General features: G+C 51.8%; 1 protein-coding gene across 1 annotated transcript; it reads right to left on the bottom strand.

Moving 5' to 3' along the window:
• Positions 1–15,002: 15,002 nt before the first annotated feature.
• Positions 15,003–17,916, bottom strand: RABAC1 (Rab acceptor 1). The gene is made up of 5 exons (XM_049901590.1): positions 17,735–17,916; positions 17,227–17,439; positions 16,795–16,892; positions 15,334–15,435; positions 15,003–15,253 (listed from the first exon to the last, which is right to left on the bottom strand). The coding sequence occupies exons 1-5, from the start codon at positions 17,788–17,790 to the stop codon at positions 15,165–15,167; spliced, it is 558 nt and encodes a 185-aa protein (XP_049757547.1). The 5' UTR covers positions 17,791–17,916; the 3' UTR covers positions 15,003–15,164.
• Positions 17,917–20,289: the final 2,373 nt, after the last annotated feature.

Here is a 20,289-nt window from a genome sequence, read left to right as displayed (position 1 = left end):
CCTGGTAGGGCCCCACAGCCTGCTTGCCAGCAGTGGCCACACACATCTAGACACACATATGTCCACACACGTACCCCCTGAGGCACACGCAAACCCTGACACACGTTTCTATACACATACCCCGACACACATACCCACATGTGTCCACACATAGGCCCACCCAAATATGTACCCCCAGGCTCAAAATATATAAAAAAAACACCCACAAATCCTGACACACACATGTCCACACACAGATCACAGTACACACATGTCTACACATGTGCCCCTGACACACATGTCAATACATTTATCCCCGGACTCACATATGTGTCCAAACATATACCCTTGTATTCAAACACACATGTACACTCTGGCACGTGTCCACACCCATATCATCTGACACACATGTCCACATACTTACCCTCTGATAGACACATCCACACATGTACCCTCTGGCACACACATGGGCACACAATACCCTGACACACGTATGTCATTAACGGGAGGTAGAAGCAACATGAGAGACAGCTCTCTGGCAAGAGACAGCCAGAGAGACACAGAAACTGAGAGGCAGAGACTGACTTAGTGGTAGATGAAGAGACACAGACAGGAGTATAAAGGGCAAAAAAGGGGGAAAAAACTCAGTAGAGAGAGGTGGGGAGAGAAATGAGGGGAGGCAGCTGGGAGAGTGGGGCAAAGCGGGGGACAGCCACTGGCTGTGTGAGGGGGTGGGGTGCTCTGCCTTCTCCAGATGCCCCCCCAAATCCCCTCTCTCTCTCAGGAAGATGGATCCACCGCCCTCCCTGATGACAATGCTGTCTGCGCAAACTTTAATTAACACTTTGAGTTAATTAGTTCGAGATCATTTAGGAGTAAAATGTTTTTATTAGGGAGGCTGCGAGCCTGTTGATGGATGGGGCGCGATTCGCTCTTCCGCCCGCAGGGACAGCCAGTAAACAGAAATCAATCAGAGGCCTCCCAACCCAGCCCCGCAGTGCCAAGCTCCCAGCCTAGGGCCCAGGAGTCCAGGCCCCCAGCCCCCTCCTCCCTCAGACCCAGGAGTCCAGGCCCCCAGCCCCCTCCTCCCTCAGACCCAGGAATCCAGGCCCCCAGCCCCCTCCTCCCTCAGACCAAGAACCCCGCCCCCAGCCCCCTCCTCCTCAGACCCAGGAGTCCAGGCCCCAGCCCCCTCCTCCCTCAGACCAAGAACCCCGCCCCCAGCCCCCTCCTCCTCAGACCCAGGAGTCCAGCCACCAGGCCCCTCCTCCCTCAGACCAAGAACCCCGCCCCCAGCCCCCTCCTCCTCAGACCCAGGAGTCCAGTCACCAGGCCCCTCCTCCCTCAGACCCAGGAGTCCAGGCCCCCAGCCCTCTCCTCCCTCAGACCAAGAACCCCACCCCCAGCCCCCTCCTCCTCAGACCCAGGAGTCCAGGCCCCCAGCCCCCTCCTCCCTCAGACCAAGAACCCCGCCCCCAGCCCCCTCCTCCTCAGACCCAGGAGTCCAGCCACCAGGCCCCTCCTCCCTCAGACCAAGAACCCCGCCCCCAGCCCCCTCCTCCTCAGACCCAGAAGTCCAGCCACCAGGCCCCTCCTCCCTCAGACCAAGAACCCCGCCCCCAGCCCCCTCCTCCTCAGACCAAGGAGTCCAGGCCCCCAGCCCCCTCCTCCCTCAGACCCAGGAGTTCAGGCCCCCAGCCCCCTCCTCCCTCAGACCCAGGAGTCCAGGCCCCCAGCCCCCTCCTCCTCCAGGACCTTGAAGTTCAAGCCCCACCAGTCCCCTTCTCCCTCAGACCGAGGACCTCGCTCCCAGCTCCATCCTCCGTCAGGACCCAGAAGTTCAGATCCCGAGTTCACGTCTCCCTCAGAACCAGATTTCCACACCCCGAGCTCCAGATTCCCTCTCAGGCCCCTCAAGACCCTGACTCATTCAGCCTCGGTCGGAACCCCCCACTCCCACTCCCGTCTCGGGCTCTTGGGGCACAGAATGAAGGGCAGATTCACTGTTGGGGGGCTCCCTAGCCTGTCGGCCAGACCCTTCCCTCAACTCCTCCCCCCAGGGTCTCTGACTCCGCGTCTCCGGGCCTTTCTCCCTGTCGTCTCTCGTCTCGCAGCGTCTCTGTGTGGCTGTCTCGCTCGGTCTCTGCCGAGGGCCGTGGCGGTCGCGCTCCGCAGCCCCTCCCGCCGCGGTGACGGCTTCATCAGGTGTCCGGGCGGGGCGGGGGGGAGGCCCGGGACGGGGGCGGGCCGGGGTTCCGGGGCCGATAAATCTTCATCAGGCGGCGGCGGGGGGGCCATTAGGCGCTAATGGGAAGATGGAGGGGCCTGTCGGCCGCGCGGGCCGGGCCTCATTTGTCCTGCTTCCCGCTCCATTGGCCGCCGCCCCCGCCGCCGCCGCGCGCCCCATTTCCGCTTCGAACCTTTGGAGGGGACGGGGTTGGGGGGGCGAGGAGAGAAGAAAGAGGGAGTTGAAATGCGGGGACAGACTTAAAAGCGGGGAGTCTGGGACATGGAGGGGAAGGGGGCTAGGGAGCCGAGCTGAGTTTAGAATGTCCGCGACTCAGACAGAACGCGGGGGTGGGGGGGGGGGCGCCCTGCCAGGGGGAGGGGTCAGGCGGCGAGAAAAGTAAACAGAAGTGCCCCGAGGGAGAAAGGCAGCGCGAGGGGGCAGATAGGACGCGGGAGGGACCTGGGATGCGGGAGGGGTGGGGACTGGCACAAGCCGGGGCGCGGGATTGAAATTAGGGGAGGGGGTCGGATCACCGGCCCCGGGCCTCGAGGGCGGGGTCCCGGGAAGGCGCGCAGGCGGCGTCCCTCGAGGCCGAGGCGCGGCCCCCGCCCTTCGCCGCCGCCGCCGGCTCCCGGACTCGCGCGCCCCGCGCGTCCACTCTGATTTCTCGGCCCATTTTTCTTCCTCTCCTGTCACTCCAGCGCTCGCCCTCCCGCCGCCGGCCGCCCCGCCGCGCTCCGCTTCCCGCGGGAACCTCCGCCACAGCCAGCACCCCCCCGCCCCCGAGCCAAAGCCGGGCTCGGTGCCGCGCCCCCCCCCGGGAACCCCCAGGCCCCACCAGAGCCGCGTATTTCAGGCGTGTGACCCCCGAGTCAGTGAGTCAGTGGTCACCAAAATGGGCCATCTTCCTGAAAACCCCCAGGAGGCGCCCAGTCTTGGGCTAGCAGAGCTAGAGCTGTGCTCGCCAGATCTGGGGGCCAGTCTCAAGGACTTTTGGACCCCAGTCTCAGATTCCACCAAAACAGGTGCCTAGATACCCACAAACCAGGCATGTGAACACTACCCCCCCTCAGGAACGCCACCCTCTGTCAGAAACCTCCATGCAGACTGGAGACCCCACGATCAGTCCCAGACCTTAGGGCTTGGTCACTCCAGGCCACATCAGTGGACTGGACCCCATCCCCAGATAACCGAAAATGAGGATTCTGGGTCCCATCCCTATTCATCCCCAAACAAAGCCCCCAGCCTAAGATACTCATAGAACAAGGGAAACGGGCCTTAGTTCAGTCACCCCCAAATAAACCTCAGTAACTCAACAACTCACCCCAGAATTAGGCATTTATTCCTGTAGTCAGTTACCCAGAAATTAGGCACCGGGGCCCCGAAGTTAGTACACCTAAGCTAGGCTTACCTCACTAAACCCCAAAGAAACATCAGGACCCCAAGGTAAATCACCCACGATCTGGATAAATGGACCCCAGCTGCTTTCACCCCACTCAGCATGTGACCCCCATTCTCTGTCACACTCAAAGTAGGAAATAGGACTGGAACTTAGTCACCTCTAAACCGAGCATTTAGGACTCTGTTGCCCTTACGCTTGACAACTAGATCCCCAAGACTCAATCAGCTCAAAATTGGGGTGTGGGCCCCAACTAGCTTAAAACTCCCACAAACTAGACATCTGAGCGCCTAGACTCAGTTCCCACTATATCAATGTGAGGAACCCCCTAGAAAATCACCCTGAAACTAATTAACTATGTCTATCATCGCCTCCAAATCTCGCAACAAGATCCAATTATTGGTTACCTTAACATAGGTATTTGGACATCCAGCTTAATAGTGTTCCGAGGCCTTGAGACTTAGCCCCAAATTATATGTAAGTACCAGGACCTCATAATCAGTAACCCCCAAACTAAGCATCTAGTCACCCCCTCTCAAATGTCCTCCCAAAACAAGGCTTCTGATACTCAAGAATGACGAACTCCCCAAGGGGAACATCAGAGGACCCACCCGGATGGGTGCCACCAAACTTGACTTTGGGGGTGTATTAGTGTCCTACCGAAAAAAACTAAACCCATTGTATCGATTCCGACTCACAGTGACCCCACAGGCAGAGTACAACTGCCCCACAGGTTTCCAAAGAACAACTGGTGGATTTGAACTGCCAACCTTCTGGTTAGCAGCCAAGCTCTTAACCACAGCGCCACCAGGGCTCCATTGGTGTTGTAGGGCTGCTGTAATAAAGTCCCACAGATTGGTGGCTTAAAACAACAGAAATTTATATTCTTACAGTTCTGGAGGTTAAAGGTGTTCGTGGGGCTTTGCTGCCTCTCTGAAGGCCCTGGGGGAGGATCCTCCCTTGCCTTTTCTTAGCTTCTGGTGGTTCCTGGCAATCCTTGGCGTTCCTTGACTTGTAGATGCATCACTCCAGTCCCTGCATCCATCATCACATGGTCTTCTTCCTCTGTCTCTTCTCTTTATAAGGACACCAGCCATATTGGATTAGGGCCCACCCAACTCCTTGTAAACTTAACTGATAACATCTTCAAAGACCCTGGTTTCCAAACAAGGTCACACTCACAGTACCAGGGTTAGGACTTCAACATATCTTGTTGAGGGGAGCAATTCAATCCATAACATGGGCCCCAGATGTCACCCCGAAACCTGGCATTTGGACTTCCAATTGGTCAATTCAACTTCAGCATCTGGGTGGCCCATATTGTTGTTGTTGTTGTTAGGTGTGGTCGAGTTGGTTCTGACTCATAGCAACCCTATGTACAACAGAATGACACACTGCCTGGTCCTTCACCATCCTCACAATCATTGCTATGTTTGAGCCCATTGTTTCAGCCACTGTGTCAATCCATCTTGTTAAGGGTCTTGATCTTTTCCTCTGACCCTCGATTTTACCATATTAAAAAAATTTTTTTTTTTTTTACCATATTAGGCACCCCAAACTAGACATCTGAGTGGTTCATCTCACCCACCCACAAACTAGAGCATCTGGGAATCTGTGCCCCAAATTTAGTCACCCCCAAACTAGGGCACTGGGCCTCCAACCTCAGGAATTCCCATCTAGACATCATGGTAAGTCACCTCTCATTTGGCTTTAGGGACTTGGCCTCAACCTCCCCAATTTGCAATACAGGCCCACAGTCTCACTCATCCCTAAATTAACCTTTAGGAACCCACAGTTAGTAAAGCCACAGCAAGGCATTCCCAAAATATGCACCTGAACCCCACAGCTAGTCACCCATCAACTCAGCATCTAGCCTGCCAGTCTTAGATAACCCCAAAACCAGGGCCTGGGACACTCAGGCTCAGTGATCCCCAGGCTAGGCATTTGGACCCCAAACCTCAGTTAGCCCTAAATTAATCAATTAAAAACAAACAGTTACCATTGAGTTGATTCCAAGTCTTGCAACCCCATGTGTAGCAAAGTAGAGCTGTGCTCCACAGGGTTTTCAAGGCTGGGACTTTTTGGAAGCAGACTGCCAGGCCTTTCTTCCAAGGCACCTCTGGGTGGGTTCAAGATCATGTGACGAACTGTCTACAAGCCAAGGAATGTCAAGGAATGCCTGGGGCTGCTGACTAGGAAGGACCCTCTCCTAGGACCAATCCCCTGATTTGGAGATCTCCAGAACTGTGAGAAAATAAATTTCTGTTCTTTTAATGCCACCCACTTTGTGGTATTTTATCATGGAAGCCCTAGCAAACTAAGACACACCCCAAAATGAAAAAGGAGACCCTCTGTCTCATCACCCTAAATTTTGTAAGCACAGTGCAAGTCTCTGTCCCCCAAGCAAGACAGTGCCCCCCATGTTGCCTCACACTACATAGCCAGACTCCTGGTCTAACATCTCAAACTAGGTTCTGAGACCCTACTCTCTGTCATATGAAACTAGGCTCCTAGACCCCCCATCATAGCCACCCCAAATCAGACAGCTAGATCCTCAGTAGGAAATCCTAAACAGGCTCTACAACACCATGTGTCACCACTTATTGGGCCATCAGATCCCCAGTTTATGTTCCCCCAACTTAGACAACTAGACTCACAGTCTGTCACCCCCAAAGTAGACTACCTGAGCCCTAGTAGCTGTGCTACTAAACAAGACACCTCTAGTCTCTGTCATTCACAAGAGACAAATAGACCCCCATTTCCTTCAAACTATCCACCAGGACCTCCAATCTCTGTCAATCCCATCCCATCACCCTCAAATACGCATATGATGAGAACCCCAACTCTATCATCCCACACTTGATGGCTGACCTCATGGTCTCTATCACCCCAAACTGAACCACTTGCTGTTGACACAAAAAACTGGCCCCAGGATCAAAGGAAAGGGAGTCTTAATCACCTGGAACTGGGAGACTGCGTCCCTTGTCTATGTCACCGCATAGCAGAGCCCTTGACATCTTGTCTCACCCCAGTCTAGTCTAGTCTGGATAGAGTCTCTCCCAATAGACAACTGAACCCCAGTCACTATCAGCTGAAATTAGGAAAAGAATCCCAGTCATTGTCATCCCAAACTAGAAAACACAATTGATGGATAATGCCTGCGATATCAAACTAGACAACCAGACCCCAACCTGTCACTACAAATTAGCGAGCTGAGCACCCAGTCCCCAACGCAGATGATACCCGGATACTGGGGACCAAACTTCCACTCTTAACCAGTTCGTCATCCCCAAAACATCCTGGGACACCAGTTTTTGTCCAAAAAACTAGACAACTAGACCCCTTGTCTTTTTTATCCCAAATATGCTGAAGGACTAATCTTTGTCACACAAACGTAGACAACCAGACCTCCAGTCTCTACCACTACAGACTCACCTGGGACCCCAACACTCACCCTGGGACACAGCATCAGACAGCGAGACCTTCAGCTTCTGACACCACAAATAGGTGCCTAGACTTCAGTCCCTGTTCCACAGACTAGACCCAGACCCCAACCTGTGCCGCCTCAAATTTTCTCTTGGACCCCAGTCTCTGTCTCACAAAACAGAGACTCCCTAATCTCTGTTACCCCAAATATACTCTGGAACCCCAGTTTCTATCCCACAAAACTACACAACCAGACCCCCAGCCTCTGTCACCTCAAGTAGTTCCAGACCCTAGTCTCTGTCATACAATACTAGAGCCAGATTCTTAGTCTCTGTTACCCAAAATACACCCTGGAGTCCAGTCTCTGTTCCCCAACCAGACCGCCAAATTCTGCCACCCTAAACAAGACAACTATACCTCTGTCTCTATCATGCCCACTGAGAAACAATGTACAAAATGTCACCTCAAACTGCAGACCTGCACCCATGGTCCCTTTAACTTTGATGTAGACAACCAGACCCCCATCTGTCATCCTAAACTATACAACCAGACCCCAAGCACCACTCACCCCAAACTAGATAAGCAAACTCCCATTCTATGTTACCCTAGACTAGACCTTGGAATTCCAGTCATTTCATCCCAAACTGGACAATAGATCCCTAATCTGTCATCACAAACTAGACAACTCTAATCTCCTAGTCCCTGTCACCCAAAACTCAATTTCCTAGTCTCTGTCGCTCTAAGGGGAGCCCTGGTGGTGCAGTGGTTAAGAGCCAGGCTGCTAATCTGAAGGTTGGCAGTTTGAATCCACCAGCCACTATTTGGAAACCCTATGGGGCAGTTCCACTCTGTCCTATAGGGTAGCTATGAGTCGGAATCGACTCGACGGCAATGGATGTCACTCTAAGCTAGGTCCTGGGGTCCCAGTCTCTGTCACATAAAATTAGAAACCAGAACCCCTAGTCTCTGCCATTCTAAGCTAGACAAGTGAAGTCCCACTTCTGATGTCCTAAACTAGACACCTGGACCCCCAGTCTCTGGTATCTCAGACAAAGAAACCCCAGAGTCTCTGAAATATCAATCATCATAGTCACACCCCTCATCTCTCTGGTTCAAGCCAGACTATAGGAATCCAGTCTCTGGCACCCCAAACTATTAAACCAGACCCCAGTCACCTGTCACCCCAGGCAGTCCACCAGAATTCCAGTCTCTATCATTTTCACTAGGAACCAGACCCATAGTGTCGACAGCCTCAGCCTAGCCAACTGGTCACCCAATATCTACCACTCCTAATCAAAACCACCTGCCCCACAGTGTCATTAGCCCAAACTAGATAATCAGTCTCCTTGTCTCTATTGCCCTAAGCTAGAAATTGGCTGCGTGGTCTCCGGCACCCCAAATAAGATAACCGGATCATAAATCTCTAATGTCCCAAAGGAGTCCACCAGACCACCAGTTTCTGTTGCTCCAAACTAGCCATTGAATTCTCAACTCAGCACCCCAAACTTGAATTTTTGATGTAAAAAAAAAAATTTTTTTTTTCTAACCTAGCAGCTAGACTGCCGTTCTATCACCCCAAAAAGACCATATCCCAAACCTGATGCCCCTAACAAGGCTCCCAGTCTTGGTCACCCAAATCTAGACAACCAGACCCCCAGCCTGTCACCCCAGACTGGACCTTAGAATCTCAGCCTTCATTACCCCAACTTAAACAAGAACCCCAGTCTCTGACACCCCAAACAACCCCAGCCCATCACTCCCAACCAGATAAAAGAATCCCTAATCTGTCACTTCAGACTTGAGGATTAGATCTACCATGTCTTCAACCACAAACTAAATAAGCAGACATTCCTCAAACTGGAAGACTGGACCCCCAGTTTCTAGATACTTGGACCTCCAGTCACTGTCACTAAGCAATAAGACCCCCAATTGTTTTCTCAGTTAGGCAACAGGACCTCCAGGCTCTGTAACCACCAACTAGACCTCCAAACCTTCCAGCCTCCAAAATAAACAGCATCCCATCTCTGCTGCCTTGAGGTATACAACCAGACCCCAATAGGGTTGCCTCCAGCCAACAGACACCCTACATTCCCAACCCAAACTAGGGCCCTGGATTCCAATATGATCACCCCAAATTTTTCACCTAGACATCCAGGTTTTGGGAAGCTCAATCTTGACACCCAAACCTGGCTAATCAGACCACTTCGTCTCTGTCACCTAAAAGTTAGTGACAGATCTCCAACTTCTACTTCCTTGAACCACATGCCTAGTCGGAAACCCAAAAGGAGGTCCAAGGATTCCCAGGCCCTGCCACCTTGCACCAGACCACTGAATCCTTTGTCCCTGTCACCTCAGACTGATACCTGGGCCCATAAGCTCCTTAACCACGAACTAGACAACCAGGTCCCCAATCTGTCCCTCCCAACTAGGCAACTGGACCCCCAGGCTCTGTCACCAAAAGAGACAACCATACCCTTGGTCTCTGTTCCCCAGTGAGACACAAAGCTCCCCAGTTTCTGTCACCCCAAAGCAAACCTCTCATTCCCATCGTTATTCAGGAGGGAATGGGGAAATACGCCCCCAGTCTTGTCATCCCCAGTGGAAGCTTCTGGTCTCAGCATCTCAATAACTTGATATCAGAATTAGGGACCTGTAGTCAGTCACCCCCAGTTTAGGCATCTGACCTGAGTCTAAACCTCCCCCCCACCTACTAGACCAGGCTGCTGACCACCTGCCTTAGTGATCTTAGTCCTGGGTGTCTGGGCCCTTGGCTTCAGTCACCTCCAAACAAGGCACCTGACCATATTCACTCCAGGTCCAGAATGTAGATGGATTCAGTGAGCACCTCACCCCCATCCCCATGTGAACCAAGACTCAGTCTCCCCTGGGAATGCTGGTAACTATGTCAACAAACAAAACTCCCTGGGGGTACCCCCAAGGTGAAACTGAGTAGACCCAGGTGACCTGACTCTGGGCCTCAGGTCTCCCAGGTCCCTGGTCTCCCCCTCCGGCTAGATAAAGTCCAGAGGAAGCACTTGTCCGCCCTCTGGTGGCAGCTTCTGGAAGTGCACCCGAGTGACTTGGTCAGGGGCCAGTGTGACCAGGCCCCCTGTTCTTCCCATCTTGCTAGAAGCCTTCTTTGAGGGTTTCTGCCTCCTCTCTCCCACTCCAGTCCCCCCAAAAGGTCAGCCACCAAGCCTTATCCCTCGTCTCCATCTTCACTGTCCCTGTCTTGGCCTCAGGCCTCATCTTCTCCAGCTTGGATCCTCCTCCCTGATCTGACCATTCTTATCCCCTGCACTGCCCCAGAGGGATATTTCTAATGTTCACACCTGACCCTGTCCTTCCCTGCTCAGAACCCTTCCGTGGCTCCACATCCGGGTCCCTTGTGATCTCACCCCCAATGATCTCCCCAACATCATCTCCCACGGCTGTTCCTTTCACTCACTTCACCCCAGCCACGACGGCTGCCTTGGGATGGAGCAGGTCTGACCTCATTTGCACTTGCTGTTTCCTCTGGCTGGAATACTCTTCCCCCAGACCTTCAAGGGGCAATCTCCTCCTCCCTTCCCAGCAAGGCTCTGCCTGACCACGCCCCTCCCCCCAAGCTCCCTCCCTCCTGTCCTGGCCCCTCCAGTCTAGTCCAGTCTTCTGTTTTATCAGCTTCCAAGTGTTAGCACTCTTGGAGAATTTCTGGCTTATCAGTTGTTTTGCTTGCGTATCGTGTGCCTCTCCTATGAATGTGAACTCAGAGAAGGCAGGGCCTTCCCTTTGCAACAGCGCCCTTCCCCAGCACCAGGCCGGTGTGCTCTACAGAAACAGAATAGGAGCTGTAGATGTAACTTTAAATTTTCTGCTAACCGTGTTTAAAAAAAAAAAAAGGTGAAATTAATTTTAATAATAATAATAATTTAACACAATGTTGTTGTTCCCGCTAAAACCCGCTGCCAATGTTGTTGTTAGGTGCCATCAAGTTGGCGCCGACTCATAGCAACCCTATATGCAGCAGAACGAAACACTGCGGGGTCCTGTCCCATCCTCACAATTGTTGTTATGCTTGAGCCCATTGTTGGCAGCCACTGTGTCAATCCATCTCATTGAGGGTCTTCCTCTTTTCGCTGACCCTCTACTTTACCAAGCATGATGTCCTTCTCCAGGGAGTGGTCCCTCCTGATAACATGTCCAAAATGTGTGAGACGAAGTCTCAACATCCTTGCTTCTAAGGAACATTCTGGCTGTACTTCTTCCAAGACAGATTTGTTTGTTCTTTTGCAGTCCATGTTCAATGTTCTTCGCCAACACAATTCAAAGGTATCAATTCTTTTTCTGGTCATCCTTATTCATTGTCCACCGTTTGCATACATATGAGGTGATTGAAAACACCATGGCTTGGGTCAGGTGCACCTTAGTGTTCAAGGTGACACCTTTGCTTTTTAACACTTTAAAGAGGTCTTGCAGCAGATTTGCCCAAAGCAGTGCATCATTTGATTTCTTGACTGCTGCTTCCATGGATGTTGATTGTGGATCCAAGTAAAATGAAATCCTTGACAACCTCAATCTTTTCTCCATTTATCATGATGTTGCTTATTGGTCCAACTGTGGGGATTTTTGTTTTCTTTATGTTGAGGTGTAATCCGTACTGAAGGCTGTAGTCTTTGATCTTCATCAGTAAGAGCTTCAAGTCCTCTTCACATTCAGCAAGGAAGGTTGTGTCATCTGTATAACGCAAGCTGTTAATGAGTCTTCCTCCAATCCTGATGCCCTGCTCTTCTTCATATAGTCCAGCTTCTTGGATTATTTCCTCAGTGTACAGATTGAGTAAGTATGGTGAAAAGATACAATGCTGATGCACACCTTTCCTGACTTTAAACCATGTCGTATGCCCTTGTTCCGTTCGAATGACGGTCTCTTGATCTATATGTACAGCTTCCTCATGAGCCCAGATAAGTGTTCTGGAATTCCCATCCTTCACAATGTTATCCAATTTAACCCAATATATCAAAAATATTATCCTTTTCATCCAGAATCAATATGAAAATTATTACTGAGAGATTTTACACCCTTTGCATGCTAAGCCTTGGAAACCTGGTGTATATTTTGCGCTCACAGCACCTCTCAATTTGGACTAGCCACCCTTCAAATGCTCAGCAGCCACATGTGACTGGTGGCCACCAGATGTGATGGCAGACTTCTAGCACAACGCTGGGTACTCAGTGGACACTTGATAAATGTGTGCTGAAAGAACAATGGATGGGCAAGTTTGGACAATGAGACACAAGGTGAGGAGGCTGGGGATCCCATATGGAGGCCCTTGCACCTGTTGTTCCTTTGCTTAGCACATTCAATGTCCCTCAGGGCTCCGCCTAGACCAGCGCCATCTAAAGGAGCTTCTCTGGCCCTCTCCATTAGCTTCCTTGGCTGTCATTATCACACAGCACTTTTCTCATCAGGCATGTTTTTCCCTGGCCCATCTGTTCCCACATGGTAGATAGTCTTTGTCTTCAAATAAAAATCAGACATACCCACAAGACTTAAAAGCAGGGGCTTGAACGGATACATGTACACCGGTGTGCACTGCAGCACTATTCACAGTGGCCAAAAGGTGGAAACAGCCCAAGTGGCCATCAACAGATGAATGGATAAACAAGGTGTGGTATATACTCACGAGGGAATGTTACTCAGCCATAAAGAGAAATGAAGTTCTGGTACGTGCTACGACAAACCTTGAAAACATTACACTTAAGGGAGTGAAGCCAGACACAAAAGTAGAAATATTGTACGATTTCATTTACATGAAACGTCTAGAATAGCAAATGCATAGAGACAGAAGGTAGATGAGAGGTTACCAGGGACTAGGGGAAGGGAGAATGGGTACAGAGTTTCTGTTTGGGGTGATGAAAAAGTTCTGGAAATAGATAGTGGTGATGTTAGCACAACATGGTGAATGTAATTAATGCCACTGAATTGTACACTTGAAATACTTAAAATTGCAAATTTGATTTTAGTACGTATTTTGTTGTTGTTAGGTGCCGGCGAGTCAGTTCCAACTCACAGCGACCTTACATACAAGAGAATGAAACACTGCCTGGTCCTGCACCATCCTCACAATCCTTGTTATGCTTGAGCCCATTGTTGCAGCCACTGTGTCAATCCGTCTCCTTGAGGGTCTTCCTCTTTTTCAATGACCCTCTGCTTTACTAGGCATGATGTCCTTCTCCAGGGACTGATCCCTCCTGGTAACATGTCCAAAGAATGTGAAATGAAGTCTGATAATCCTTGCTTCTAAGGAGCACTCTGGCTGTACTTCTTCCAGGACAGATTTGTTCATTCTTCTGGCAGTTCATGGTATGTTCAATATTCTTTGCCAACACCATCATTCAAAGGGGCAATTCTTCTTTGGTCTTCCTTATTCATTATTCAACTTTTGCATGGATGAGGAGACTGGAAACTCCGTGGCTTGGGTCAGGAGCACCTTAGTCCTTAAAGCAACATCTTTGCTTTTTTACCACAATAAAATAAAAATCAAATTGTGTCACTTTCACCTCACTCAGAGTAAAAGCTAAAGTCCTCACCATAGCCTGCGAGGTGTAAAAAAAAATATATATATATATATATGTTTTTTAAAATATCATCTTGACCCAGTTTTGAGGCCCTGGCTGGAGGCCAGTCAGTTCCCCTTCTGGAGCAGCTGATTTAGCCCATGCCCCAACCACTCCCCCTTAAGGATCTCTTACACTCCTAGACCACTACGCCCCTGTCCTAATGGCCCTGGGACCAGGTACCAGCCAGGGACAACACTTCAAATGAGCCAATCCACAGGGAGCCCTCAGAACCTAGATAATGCCATCTCGCTTGGTATACTTAAGCCACCTCCTACATCCCCAGCTTGCTGTCAGCCTGTCCCCAAATTCAACTCTCTGTGGGGCCCTACGTGGTAGCCTCTTCTGTTTAGGGCTGTACGTTACAAAGAGCTCTCCCTTTCACCTCCCCAAGTGTCTTTGTGTTGTGTCCCACCATCAAAGATACCTGTGACTGTACCTAGTATGACATGATTACAGAACACCAGGCTATGTGATCTGGCCCCTCTACCTCACTCCCACTCTTTATCTTACTCATCAGCTCCGGTCGTGGCCTCCCGGCCTTTGACCTATCTCCTGACCTTTGCACCTGCTGCTTCCTCTGCCCAGAAAGCTCTTCTTCCAAAGGACCCTATAGCTGCTTCTTGCCTCGATTCAGGTCTTTGCTCAGTGTCTCTCAGGGAGGCCTTTTCTGGCCACCTCCTTAAACCTGCAGCCCATCTCCAGTACTTTCTCTGTGCTGAAAAGTTATGTGGCAGGCCTGCTTGCAAGGCTGGCTCTTGGCTGGCATCTGGGAACAGGATTTCAGGGGTGGGGTTCCCACTGTTGCCCGATAAGAGTGGCTCACTGTGTCTAAACTGTGCAAATTGTATGGTTTATGCTGAACACCTGCTTTCCTTCAGGGAGTCTCGAGTATTAGTACCTGGTAGGCAGAGTGCCTATGTGGCCAACCCCCAATGAATTCCTGGGTTGAGTCTCTAATGAGCTTCCCTGGTAGACAACATTTCACACTTGTTGTCACAATTCTCTGCGGGAGGAGCAAAACGTGTCTCGTGTGACTCCAGGGAGAAGACTCTGGAAGCTTGTGCCTGGTCTCCTCTGGTGATTGCGGTGTGTGCTTTCACTGCAATGCATCTTAGTACAGCTGTAAGCCACATCGCGGGAAGTCTTCCCAGACAATCATCGAACCTGGGGGTGGCCACGGGGACCCCCTACGCTCTCCTTTCCCAATGTGTTCTTCCTCCTCAGCACCTGTCACCATCTGACATCCTATATCTTGCTTGTACATCTTTCTATTGTCTCCCCCACACCCTGAGCCCTGTCTGTCTTGGATCCTCAGTATGCCCAGCGTTACTCTGTACAGACCCACAGAAGACACTGGGACAATGTCTGCAGGACAACAACTGTAACAGCTTTATTTCCAAAGCTGGGAGGCCTCCCTGGGCTTGTGATGTGGGAGGGAGCTTTGTCCCCAGCAGGAGAGCCTTGCAGGATGGGGGTGAACCGGGGCAGAGCGGCAGGCCTGGGAGGCCCGCAGGTTCTTGAGGCCACTTCACACAGGCTCCATCTGCAGCTCTTCCCCATCCACTGCCTCGATCTGGTGGAAGGCGGCATGGGAGCCGATGACCACGAGGGTGGCTCCTGCAGGAAACGGGCAGCTCAGGGCCACGCTTCCTCACCTGGCCTGCACTGCCCACCCGCCACCCAGACCCTGTACTCACCCAGAACCCAGAAGACAGCCGAGCCTGCACCAGCCAGCCAGAAGAAAGGGAAGGAGACGCCTCCAGCCAGAGCGTACTGATGGGCTGGGCTCACCTCTCGGCCTGGGGGACAGACGCATTGGGCAGCTTTTCCAACACTCCATGCCCTCTCTCAGAGTACCCCCCCCACCACGCAACTGGTATCACAAGCTCCACGACCCTCAAGATCAAATCTAAACTCAAACCAAGCCCCTCTGAGCCCTGGCCCCAACTTCTTTCTCCCAGGTCCCCACTGTCTTCCAGAACACAGCACTCTCCTCAGGCCCCTGCCCTTCAACCCCGCTTCTGCTGCTCCAGACTAGGCCTCTGCTACTCCAGCCTGCATTCATGTAGACCAGGGGTCTCCAAGTGGTGGCCCACAGACCAAGTCTGACCAGCAGATGTGTGTTGTTTTTTTTTTTGAGTTTGCACAGTGTTTCACAAGAATTTGATTTGTGGCTGGCAAGTGAACTGAATGGTTTCCCAGAAAAACAGACTTCTGGCTTCTCATGGAAGACTGGAAGGTTGGGTCACACTGGCCTGCATTCTCTGGTGACACCAGTCAGCTGAAGCCAAGTTGTAGCTCTGTCTTAGATGCACCCTGGGTTGCCCAGCATGTCCCTCCCCCAGTCCACTTTTGTCAGGTATGTGACTTGTAGGCTTCTGAAAGAATTTCAATTGGAGCCCCATGAACAACTTTGTCTTAGAGCTTTCTGATTGTCTGATCCCAACTCCCCTCTGGCTCCACTCCAAACTTTGAGCTTCCCCTGGGTGGGGACCCAGGCCCCCCTTGTCATCCCAAAGGTGCATGGTACCAGGCTGGGACCACACGAGGTATTCTACAAAAGCCACAGGCCTCAGTTTCCCTCTCTCAGAAATCCTAACTTCCAGCTTCCACCGCAGGAAGGAGGAAAGCGAAGGGCGCAAGATCTAGGCCATGTACGGCTGCCACCTTGTGGCCAATGTGGGTACCTGCAGTTGATGCTTTCCAGCAGACAGGCTAGAGGAGGGTGTAGGGAGGGGAGATTTCAGGGACAGGAGAAGCCAGGTGGAGAATGAGTTCTGGGGTATCTCATTTTGCAGTTTAGGGGGCTGAGATGGGTGGGAGCATCTGGGATGTCCGGGATCTTAAGCCATCAGGCTTGAGGGACATAGTATAGTGGAAACCCTGGTGGCGTAGAGTTCCACTGCTAACCAAAATGTCAGCAGTCGGAATCCACCAGGCCCTCCTTGGAAACCCTATGGGGAGGTTCTGCTCAGTCCTGTAGGGTCGCTCTGAGTTGGAAAAGACCAGAACAGGTTTTTTTTTTTTTTTTTTTAAGTATAGATCTAGGCCCCGGGCGGACTTAGGTTCAGAAAGGCTTGGATTTGGGGGTCTGATGCTCAAGTTCCAAGAGACAGGACTAGAGGGCCGGGGCTCCGTCTAGGCAGGGGGCTTCTCACCAAAGAGCACGAGCTTGGACTGCAACGTGCGCTGATAGAGGATGTAACAGGCACCAAAGAAGACGGCCAGAGCTACCAACAGCATGGGGGATGTCACCCTGGAGAGAAGTGCGGGGAGACAGGGGTCAGGCAGCTGGGCTTGTCCAGCCAGGGGCCCTGATCCTTCTACACTGGGAGATGGCAGAATGGTTCCTTGACGGTACGCAAAGACGGGTCACCTCTGGTCACACTGTCCTGGCCAAGCCGATAAGGAAGTAGGGGTCTGGGCCTCTGGGAATAAGGTCTGGCCGGGCTGCCCCACAGAGGTGGGGCGTGGCCAGTGGGGGGCGGGAGGCGGCCAGAGAAGAGCGGGATCGACCAAGCAGGGCCACCTGGAGGGGCGATGCCGGGCCCGCGAGGCAAGGGCGGCGTCCCGTCCCCGGAGGCACTCACACGCAGTACAGGATGAGGCCCAGGAACACGAACACGTAGTTGCTCTGGTAGTGCTCCACATTGCGAACGAGGCGCTGGCACAGCTCGCCCAGGTTGCGGGGCCGCGAGAAGCGCCGCTGATCTACGAAGGGGCCCCAGGGCCGGATGGTCGCGCGGCGCCGCTCCAGCCACTCACGGCCCGCGCCGGATGGAATCAGCTTCGGCAGCAGGGTCCTGGCGGGCAGGGCTGGGTCAGCGGTGTACGGGGATGGCCGGGAGCCCCGAAGGAGGAGGCTGAGAGGGCGGGACTCCCGGGTTCTGGGCGGGGGGGCTCGGGAGGGGGCCCAAATCCCGGACCCCAAAGGAGGCCCAAACTCCAGAGTCCTAGAAAAGAAGGGGACCCGGGGTCTAGGCTCCCGTGTCTGAGAGAAGGAGGGCTGGGACCTGGACTCCTGGGACCCGAGGGAGGGGGAAGTTGGGGACCCTCACTCCTGAGTCCTGGGTTAGGGGGCTAAACCGGATCGCTCACGTGGCGCTCAGCCCTTCTCCCTGAGCATCCTTCTGCTGGTCCTTCTCCGCCGCCATGTCTGCGCGGTTAGGGGTAGAACCGCTGTAACGAGCTCCGGGCCCGGTAGACGCTGTCCGCCCGTCCCGAGCCCGGCCTCACCCAGCGGAGCGGACGTGGCGAGGCTCCGGAGCCGCGGGGGGCAGGAGTTCTGTCGCTAAGCATCGTGGGAGTTGTAGTCCTGATCGTGTCTGGTGCGATGGACGCCATGATGGCAGGGTCACTCGCAAAGCACCTTGGGAAATGTAGTCCAAATACGGCGACGGCGGGTGTCCTTCGAGCGTTCCGGAAGTTCTATGTTCAGAAGCTAGGCGTGTGGGAGTCAGGGTCGGGAAACAGGCTACTGGAAGTGGGCGTTATAGGAGCTCTAATGGTAGAAGCAGGTGTCCTGTACTCCCCCGCGGACAGTGCAATGACACTGTATAACGCGGTCATTCTCAGACTCTAAACCCACCCCCCCCCCCAAAATCAAACCCGTTGCTGCGAGTGATTCCAACTCAAAGTGACTCTATATGACAGGGTAGAACTGCCCAATCAGGCTACCAAGGAGCTACTGGTCGAACTGCCCACCTTTTGGTTGGCAGCCGAGCTCTAAAACACTATGCCGCCAGGGCGGGGTTGATTCCAACTCACAGCGAACCTCTACGGCAGAGTATAACTGCCCCTAGGGTTTCCAAGGGGCGGCTGGTGGATTCGAACTGCTGATCTTTTGGTTAGCAGCCAACCTCTTAACCACTTCTCCAAGTTGTTGTTAGGTGCCGTCCAGTCCGTTTCGACTCATAGCGACCCCTATGTACAACAGAACCGAACACTGCCTGGTCCTGCGCCATTTTCACAATCCTTCTTATGGTTGAGCCCATTTTTGCAGCCACTGTGTCAATCCATCTCATTGAGGGTCCTCCTCTTTTTCGATGACCCTGTACTTACCCAAACATGATGTCCTTCTCCGGGAACTGATCCCTCCTGATAACATGTCCAAAGTATGTGAGACGCAGTCTCGGCATCCTTGCTTCCAAGGAGCATTCTGGTTGTGCCTCTTCCAAGACAGATTTTTTTTTTTTTAGCAGTCCATTATATACTCAGTATTCTCCGCCAACATCACAATTCAAAGGTGTCAATTCTTCAGTCTTCCTTATTCATTGTCCAGCTTTTGAATGCATATAAGGTAGTTGAAACACCATGGCTTGGGTCAGGCGCACCTTAGTCTTCAAGGTGACATCTCTGCTTTTCAACACTTTAAAGAGGTCTTTTGGGGCAGATTTGCCCAATGCAATGCATTTTTTTTGATTGTTCAACAACTGCTGCTTCTATGGGTGTTGATCGTGGATCCAAATAAAATAAAATCCTTGACAACTTCAATCTTTTCTCCATTTATCATGATGTTGCTTATTGGTCCAACAGTGAGGATTTTTGTTTCCTTTATGTTAAAGTGTAATCCATAATGAAGGCTGTGGTCTTTGATCTTCATCAATAAGTGCTTCAAGTCCTCTTCACTTTCAGCAAGTAAGGTTGTGTCGTCTGCTTAGTGCAGGTTGTTAATGAGTCTTCCTCCAATATTGATGCCCCTTTCTTCTTCTTGTAGTCCAGCTTCTTGAATTATTTGCTCAGCATACAGATTGAATAGTATGGTGAAAGGATACAACCCTGACACACACATTTCCTTACCTTAAACCAGGCAGTATTCCCCTGTTCTGGTTTGAACTGCCTCTTGATCTATGTCCAGGTTCCTCATGAGCACAATTAAGTGTTCTGGAATTCCCATTCTTCTCAATGTTATCCGTAATTTGTTATGGTCCACAGAGTTGAATACCTTTGCGTAGTCAATAAAACACAGGTAAACATCTTTCTGGTATTCTCTGCCTTCAGCCAGGATCCGTCTGACATTAGTAATCCCTTGTTCTACATCCTCTTCTGAATCCCACTTGAATTTCTGGCTTTCTTGTCCATATCCTGCGGCAGCCACTTTTTTTTTTATTTTTATTTTTTATTGTGCTTTAAGTGAAAGTTTACAAATCAAGTCAGTCTCTCACAGATAAAGTTATATACACCGTACTACATACTCCCATTGAGTCAGCCCACTCCCTCCTTCCAGTCTCTCCTTTCATGACCGTTTTGCCAGTTTCTAACCCCCTCTACCCTCCTATCTCCCCTCCAGACAGGAGATGCCAACATAGTCTCAAGTGTCCCCCTGATACAAGTAGCTCACTCCTCATCAGCATCTCTCTCCAACCCATTGTCGAGACCATTCCATGTCTGATGAGCTGTCTTTGGGAATGGTTACTGTCCTGGGCCAACAGAAGGTTTGGGGACCATGACTGCCGGGATTCCTCTAGTCTCAGTCAGACCATCAAGTCTGGTCTTTTTATGAGAATTTGGGGTCTGCATCCCACTGACCTCCTGCTCTCTCAGGGGTTCTCTGTTGTGCTCCCTGTCAGGGCAGTCATCGGTTGTGGCCGGGCACCATCTAGTTCTTCTGGTCTCAGGATGATGTAAGTCTCTAGTTCATGTGGCCCTTTCTG

The sequence above is a fragment of the Elephas maximus genome, chromosome 11 (assembly GCF_024166365.1).
Source record: "Elephas maximus indicus isolate mEleMax1 chromosome 11, mEleMax1 primary haplotype, whole genome shotgun sequence".
Classification (NCBI taxonomy): Eukaryota; Metazoa; Chordata; class Mammalia; order Proboscidea; family Elephantidae; genus Elephas; species Elephas maximus.
This window is presented reverse-complemented; position numbering and strand designations above follow the sequence as displayed.

Excerpts from the sequence above, each read along its gene's own strand:
- RABAC1 (XM_049901590.1), bottom strand. The coding sequence starts at position 17,790 with ATGGCGGCGGAGAAGGACCAGCAGAAGGATGCTCAGGGAGAAGGGCTG. Across the intron at positions 15,436-16,794 it reads GTCCAAGCTCGTGCTCTTTG|GCCGAGAGGTGAGCCCAGCC; the intron begins GTGAGAAGCCCC and ends TCTGTCCCCCAG. Across the intron at positions 15,254-15,333 it reads GGCTGTCTTCTGGGTTCTGG|GAGCCACCCTCGTGGTCATC; the intron begins GTGAGTACAGGG and ends CGTTTCCTGCAG.